Below are 7775 nucleotides of genomic sequence, written 5' to 3'. Positions count from 1 at the left end.
GGTGTTCCTGCTGCTAACTGTGATGAAAATTTCAGACCCTTCAACTCAAGTCTTGATAGATAAATGTAATTGTTACTTTCAGTGCATGTCTTTTCAGAAAAAAAAACCCCAATTTTCATTTGTATGCACATGGTTTCATGGACACTTTAAGGGTATTCATATTAGATTATCTAATTAAGCTTTAAATATTTTACAGAAAGCTGAAGCTCAGTACCTTAGCCTAATCCAACCTATTTATATGAGTGTTTTGTGAACTTAATTACAAATTTATTATGTTTCCAAATTAGTGGAGTGCCTCTGTTACAATAGCTTGTCTGGCCTGGCTTCTCAACAGAAAGTTACCTGGAAAGAGAAGCTGCCTAGACACTGCAAATATTTTTCATCTTGAGGTGTCTGTGATCTCAAATGACTCCTGAACTTGCAGAGACTACTTTAAATCAATTCAGTAAGTGAAGGCTTCAGTTATCACTCTTGCTATCTCTGGTTAGTTTTTGTTGGCTGTCTGACTGGTTGGTTTATTTTTTGCTTTTGTCTCTTGGTGTTAGTCCTATGACCATCTGTAAAGTACCTCAGTGGGCTCTGGTGTCACGGGTACCATGAAGTGTTAAAGGCCACATGGAATGGTGGCTTGCACTCAGCAGCTGTGAGTCTCACATTAAAGGGTCTGGCTATGTAGCTAAGTCCAGACACATGGGAATAGCTGCCTGCCTGAACCCTCTCAAGGAGCCATCAGCAAAGGGAGCAGCTTGTGGAGCTCAGTGCATTTGAAATTGAGATAATAGAGTGCATTTGAAATTGAGATAATAGTTTCTACAGCAGCTATTTGCTTCACAGGTGCCCAGAGACAGGACAGCTCGTGATTACAGAATGAAGCTGATGTGAGGGAAGGGGCTCAAGACTGCATTTGAATTATAGGTGTCTGAAACAATGACAGCATAAGAAATAGCAGACCCAAAGGCCGCTGAGCCCCATAAACCTTTAATCTGCAATGCCCAGAATGACAGTGAAGAAAGCAAAGATACATCTCAAGTGTCTGGGCTATTTTCCCAACTAAAGTAACTGTAAGCACACAGTAATTTACAACATGTAGAAAGTGTCGAGATGATAGTTACAGTACATACTTACCTAATGGAGGTAATACAAACATTGTTATATGCAAATCTCCCACAAACAGCAGCAGGAGTTTTATCTCTGGATGACTGCAGGATTTGGTACAATCTTTGCTAGGCAGTGATTTTTACATGAAAGAGGAAAAATTATGTGAAAGGAGTTGGCAACTTTACAGACCCTTTCTTTTTGTGATCTCACCTTGATTTAACAGCTCAAAAATGGTACAGACAGATTTCTAAGAGTTACATGCACAGTTCAACTGTGCCACAATTCTGCTACAAGATTCACCCAAAATATTGTTTCATGAAAATGAAATGCTTCTTATGAAGTCAGCCCAATGGGACGTCCTGTAATGGGGTGTTCCTTGAACACATCAGACATTTTATTTAGAACAAACTTTGTGTTTCGTTTTCCCGTCTTACGCTATCAAGGTTTATTGTTTAACGCTTCACACTTGCATCTTTTTCCCACTCAAGTATTTTTATCAATGACAAGCTATGCGGCCTAGAGCAACTTGGAGAAGTCCCTCTGTCCCAAGCTGCGGTACAGACCAGGCTGTTAGCCCAGCTGTCATTTCTGAGGGCAAGAAGAGCAGAGCTGAGTAACGCCAGATTTAGGGGGGTTTCCTTCTGACAACCCGGGATGATGCGGGGCGCGGTGCAGGGGTGATGCGGGGATGATGCGGGGCGCGGTGCGGAGGTGATGCGGGGATGATGCGGGGGTGATGCGGGGGTGATGCGGGGGTGATGCGGGGGTGATGCGGGGCGCGGTGCGGGGGCCCTGAGGCCGTGCCCGGAGCGGGGGGCGGCCCGGCCCAGCCCAGCCCAGCCCAGCCCTGCTCTGTCCTTCCCTTCCCTTCCCGGCCCGGCCCGTGGCGGGGCCGCTTCCCCCTGAGCGGGGCTGGCTCTTTAAAGCGCGGCGCGTTCGGCGGCTGCAGAGCCCCGGCAGATCCCGGCCGTGCGGCAGATCCCGGCAGCTCTCCGAGCCCCGGCAGCTCCCGGCCGTGCCGCAGAGCCCCGGCAGATCCCGGCAGCTCTCCGAGCCCCGGCAGATCCCGGCCGTGCGGCAGAGCCCCGGCAGCTCTCCGAGCCCCGGCAGCTCCCGGCCGTGCGGCAGAGCCCCGGCAGCTCTCCGAGCCCCGGCAGCTCCCGGCCGTGCGGCACAGCCCCGGCAGAGCCCCGGCAGCTCTCCGAGCCCCGGCAGAGCCCCGGCAGATCCCGGCAGCTCTCCGAGCCCCGGCAGAGCCCCGGCAGAGCCCCGGCAGCTCTCCGAGCCCCGGCAGCTCCCGGCCGTGCGGCACAGCCCCGCAGCCGGGCCGGGCTCTGGGCTGACCCATGCTGCGCTAGGCTGCCCGCACCATGCCGGCCCCTCTGCGCCTGGCCTGGCTGCTGGGGCTCTGCAGCCTCTGCCGCGCCTACTTCGAGGGGCCGCTGTACCCCGAGATGTCCAACGGGAGCCTGCACCACTACTTCGTCCCCGACGGGGACTACGAGGAGAACGACGACCCCGAGCGCTGCCAGCTGCTGTTCCGGGTGAGCGAGCGGCGGCGGTGCGGCGCGGCGGCGGCGGGGCTCAGCCTGCGGGAGGAGCTGACGGTGCTGGGCCGCCAGGTGGAGGACGCGGGCCGGGTGCTGGAGGGCATCGGCAGGAGCATCTCCTACGACCTGGACGGCGAGGAGAGCTACGGCGCCTACCTGCGCCGCGAGTCCGCCCAGATCAGCGACGCCTACTCCAGCTCGGACCGCTCGCTGAGCGAGCTGGAGGGCAAGTTCCGCCAGGGGCAGGAGCAGGGCGGCCGGGAGGAGTCCCGCCTGGGCGACAGCTTCCTGGGGCTGCTGCTGCACGCCCGCGCCCTGCTGCGGGAGACCCGCCACGTCTCCAGCGGGCTGCGCGACAAGTACGACCTGCTGGCGCTGACCGTGCGCAGCCACGGCGCCCGCCTCAGCCGCCTCAAGAACGATTATCTGCGGGGCTGAGGAGCCCCGACCTTCCAGACACCCCCATCCTTCCAGAGACACCCCCAGCCCCAGCCTCAGCCGCCTCAAGAACGATTATCTGCGGGGCTGAGAGGAGCCCCGCCCTTCCAGAGACACCCCCGCCCTTCCAGAGACACCCCCATCCTTCCAGAGACACCCCCGCCCTTCCAGAGACACCCCCAGTCCCAGCCTCAGCCGCCTCAAGAACGATTATCTGCGGGGCTGAGAGGAGCCCCGACCTTCCAGAGACACCTCCATCCTTCCAGAGACACCCCCGTCCTTCCAGAGACACCCCCGCCCTTCCAGAGACACCTCCATCCTTCCAGAGACACCCCCGCCCTTCCAGAGACACCCCCAGCCCTTCCAGAGACACCCCCGACCTTCCAGAGACACCCCCAGTCCCAGCCTCAGCCGCCTCAAGAACGATTATCTGCGGGGCTGAGGAGCCCCGACCTTCCAGAGACACCTCCATCCTTCCAGAGACACCCCCATCCTTCCAGAGACACCCCCGCCCTTCCAGAGACACCCCCATCCTTCCAGAGACACCCCAGCCCCTCCAGAGCGATTATCTCCGTGCCTGAGCAGGACCCGTCCCGCTGCCCCCCGCCCTTCCAGAGGCTCCGCAGCCCCAGCGCCGCTCTCCCGAAGGCACAGCCCTGCCTGCAAGGAGCGCCTCCTTGGACAAACCCTGGACTAAGTTGGGAAAAGACCTCTGAGATCACCAAGTCCCACCTTTGACTGAATACCGTGTTGAGAAGTGCCACATTGACTCGTTTTTTTGAACACTTCCAGGGATAGTAACTCAAACAAAACACGTTCTTCATGGAAAAAAACCTTATTTATTTTGCCTTCTAAATAAATAGCACAATTCTATAAACCAGGAGGTTCGAGGTATGTTTAAGTTAATACCCCATATTCAAAAATCTACCCTCTGTTGTATCATTCATCTTTGGTTGCAAAATGCAGTAAGCTTTCTCATCTCTGGTTCCCTGTTTGTTTCTGTATCACCTGTTCTGCTGTGGCTCACCTGCCATAAGTGTAAGTGAAGTGAGGTGCTGGCTAGCTCCTTCCAGGCTCCTATGTAGCAAATACTTAAATTCTTTTCTTGTCAGTCCTTCAGGGTGAAACCTCTGTTAACTTCCTTTCTAATGATATGCATTATATGCTCGTTAAACGTTGTTCCACTACATAAGCTGTGATTCCATTTGTGTTTGGAAAGATGGGAACTGTTCTGGCAGCATTTGTACTTCCAGGCTTGCTTATCTGTGACTCTAAGCTATCATAACCCCAAGAAGCAGCCAAAAAGGCTTATGTCAGATCCTGAGAATGCTGGTGCAGATTTTTATAGCAAAAAGAATGAGCCCTAGTGGTGATTAGAGCTTTGGATCTCAGATTTGAGAGCCAGGAGCTGGTTTCTAAAGCAGATGAAAAGATATCTGTGCAAGCACATTGACTTTTCTTGTTGGTGACTTTGTACTTTTGCTAGCTAAATTATTATTGTGCTAGCTAAGTTATTAAAACTCTGTGGTCCTAGACAATAGCAAAAGTGGCTGGTGGGAAGGAGAGTGGGGATTGTTTGGGTTTTTAGGCTCATTGCTATTTCACTGACACTTTGGGGTAATGTGGCTATTAGGTTACAGATCCTGCAGGCATACCTGTTTGAATGAAAAAAGGTTATAGGTTGTTGTAATAAATATTTTAAAACAGTATTAAAGTACATTTTTGTTACTAGTTTCCAAGATGCTCTTGATTTTAAAACATTCTGTTGAAACGTGTCTTTTCAGCAAAAATTTGAAAGTCTGTAGCTCCTGCCAAGTGGAAAAAACTTGCATTTTAGTAAAAACAAATAAAATTTACAGACTCATGAGGTGAGCAAGTGTCATTAAAAGCAATAACAAGAGCTTGTAGGGCAGACTTTTGGGTTTTTAAGCCTTTATAAGCACTCATGGCACTGGAAGAGAAGCTGATGTACCTTTGAGGTCTGCTCTTGTTAACCCTGCTCCCATTTGGTTTTACTTCAGTCTGCAAACCTTTCAGTGGGTGAGTTTCTCAGCGCTGCAGTGGGTCACCATCAGCCAGCTTGGACTGGGTGCTGAAGGTCACCACTCAGTGTTACTGTTCTGTTCTCAAGTTAGAAGGTGTATGTCAGCTTCTAGCTCTTAAAAATAATTTATTTGTGATACTTTCCTTGCCACTAGGGATGGATGGCACAGCACAGGAGTGAGCTGAGTCACTGAGTCTTGTGTGCTCACTGCCTTAGCTAAACATAGCAGCAATTCTGGGCTTCTCCCCTCAAGATGTCATGCAGTTCCATTTGTGCCCAGAGGCTTCTTAAAGGAAGTTTCAGTCTCTGTTTACCCACTTTGAGTCATTTGCTGTAACATGAATTGTAAACATCAGCAAATAAACGAAAATGGCATGACCATGCCATTGTTTTAGGTATTTGAGAGCAGCATTCAAATCCTAATAGAAAAATAGTACTGGTAGTGTAAAACACAGCTTCCTGAACATGCTTTAGGCAGCTTGACTATTCTATTTGCAGTTGCAAATGTTTGGTCAAGCTGAAACTATTCCAGTGTATACAGCATCCCAAAAGAGTGAATGTTTGCAGAATGTTTGCTTTTCAAAGCAGGAGATGTGTGGGTATTTCCAGTATAACTCATTCCACTCACTGTAAATTGTCATCTAGGGAAACAAGACTGTGATACTTTGCAATCCACACTAATGTTTCATATGATAAATATGAGTTCTTGGCACTTTTTTATGTTTCAGTAGAATATAAACTATTTTTGTATTTGAAATATGACAGAATTCTGATTTTGTTTCAGTAGCATTGATTTTGGAAGGCTTTAAATGGAGAAAATGAAGATATCTGAGTCTGGTTTATGTATAAGTGCACACATTTAATAAAAATGGCCAATCTTATGTGGATTTGCTGAAGCAAATACAAAAACCTTTTAGGACATTTAAATCTACTAGAGTTTTTACATAATTTTTGCTGACCTAAGCAAGTGCATATGTTAAATACATAATTTTTGAATCAGAGCTGATACATTAAATAGTTTTTGTAGAGCTGCCTGCAAGAACTGAGTGCTTAGTGATATTCAACAGTTTAAAGTTTTAAATCCAGGTTTTTTTATTTAAAAACTGTGAAAACTATATTGCAATATTCTTTGCAATCTTATAAATGTTCTGCTTTTGCTTTTTATCTGATAAAACTTATTTGTTTGGAAGGTATGAAGATCCCCTGGATCTGGATCTTCATACAGCCTATTTTAAATAGTAAAAGCCCTTTTATCATTGAAAATTTGGTAATTATTTTTAAGCAAGAGCTTTAAAAGTATGATTGTAGCAGCAATCATCCCCATTATGTCCTTTTGTTAAAATATTGCATTGGTACTAGGTTAGTTTTTCTTTTTCAGAATGCAGAAATTTGAGCTAAAATTGAGCTGACAGTGGGGTTTGTTTTTTTTTTTTTTTTTTTTTTTTTGTATGTTTTCTGATGATTTTCAAAACATGGATTATTTCTGAATTTATTAACTGACACACAGAGCAGCTCAGAGCCTGCACAAAGCCAAGGACCAAAGCTGAGACACAAAAGTGTGCTTGCCTTGTGCCAGTAAGATGGCTGAGAATGCAGAGGGGAGTGTGCAGGCTGGATTGCAAAGCTGCAGTTTGCAGTTCCACTGGCTGACTCACCCAGGACCATCCTCACACAGGAGACAAGTGGATCTTTCAAAAACTTGGTGAGCCTTTAAAAAAACCCTGTGTGAGCCAAGCTGGGGTGTGTGAATTGTCTGAAGCTAAATTGTTGCTCCTATGGGTTGTCATGTCCTCAGGTGCAGTTTGACAAGACATAAACTCATAAGCAAAATATATTCCTGGCTTAGTTACTAGAAAGAACCTTGTGAGCTGCAGAGCTCTGGTTGTAATCTTGTCTAGGAAACGTGTGTTTTGTGGAGAAATTCTGTTGGATGTGTCTGTTACTGTAGCTGTGGCTGTCCATTCAGATGGTTTTCATGTTGCTTTACCAGTTTCTTGCTCATGCTTCTTGAATATCAATTTTGTGATGATTAAAGACGTTTTCAGCCAACACTGAAGTGTTGTGAGTGAAGTGCATTCACAGACACTATTCCTGGAGTAAGCCTGGGGGTTCAAAGTCTGTAATTTTTCTGTCTTTTAAAATGGATTTTTACTTGCAGTCCATTGGGGAATTTGGTTTTTTATTACCTAGATGTTTTTCTGGTGAGCCATTAGCAAAAAATTGTTCACTTTGTGGGTCTGTATTTCATTCCTACAGTATGTGAAACTGGGAAAAAACCTGACTGTGCTACATGCTTCTTTAAAAAGAAGCTGTAATGAACACGTGTGTTCATATGAACATATGTGTAAAGAGACTAAAACTGCCTATTTTATTTTCTTCATTGAATTGTCATCCTGGCCTACAAGATCAATTTATAACTGGAAAAGGCAGGATTTAACAACTACTTCTGTATCAAGGAAAACATATGGTCTCCATAACCATTACATTTTTAATGACGTGGCTTGGACAGAGTCATTCCTGTCTGGGCAGAGTCATTCCTCCCTGAAAAGTGCCTCACCTTGGGGAGGCACTGCTGGCAGGCTCCAGCGTGCCATTAACATTCTTTCATTAAAAAGACAATGCCCAGAGTATCACATTTTCTCAGA

At 47.4% G+C, this 7775-nt stretch overlaps 1 protein-coding gene and 1 long non-coding RNA gene across 2 annotated transcripts; one reads left to right on the top strand and one right to left on the bottom strand.

The window, feature by feature from the left end:
- The first annotated feature begins 2386 nt into the window (after window positions 1-2386).
- FIBIN (fin bud initiation factor homolog) lies at window positions 2387-3279 on the top strand. Its single transcript, XM_056493655.1, has 2 exons — window positions 2387-3087; window positions 3218-3279. Exon 1 carries the CDS (start codon window positions 2469-2471, stop codon window positions 3084-3086), a length of 618 nt encoding a protein of 205 aa, XP_056349630.1. The 5' UTR covers window positions 2387-2468; the 3' UTR covers window position 3087; window positions 3218-3279.
- Window positions 3280-3330: 51 nt separating this feature from the next.
- LOC130254280 (uncharacterized) lies at window positions 3331-3690 on the bottom strand. Its single transcript, XR_008840665.1, has 3 exons — window positions 3613-3690; window positions 3467-3552; window positions 3331-3365 (listed from the first exon to the last, which is right to left on the bottom strand). It is a non-coding gene; the product is annotated as an uncharacterized LOC130254280 (long non-coding RNA).
- Between the last annotated feature and the right edge of the window lie 4085 nt (window positions 3691-7775).

This window comes from Oenanthe melanoleuca, chromosome 5, assembly GCF_029582105.1.
Source record: "Oenanthe melanoleuca isolate GR-GAL-2019-014 chromosome 5, OMel1.0, whole genome shotgun sequence".
Lineage (NCBI taxonomy): Eukaryota > Metazoa > Chordata > Aves > Passeriformes > Muscicapidae > Oenanthe > Oenanthe melanoleuca.
The sequence above is the reverse complement of the archived record's forward strand: the minus strand, read 5'-3'. Positions and strand labels throughout refer to the sequence as shown.

What these genes read in the sequence shown, in the direction of transcription:
- FIBIN (XM_056493655.1), top strand. Translation starts at nt 2,469, where the DNA reads ATGCCGGCCCCTCTGCGCCTGGCCTGGCTGCTGGGGCTCTGCAGCCTC.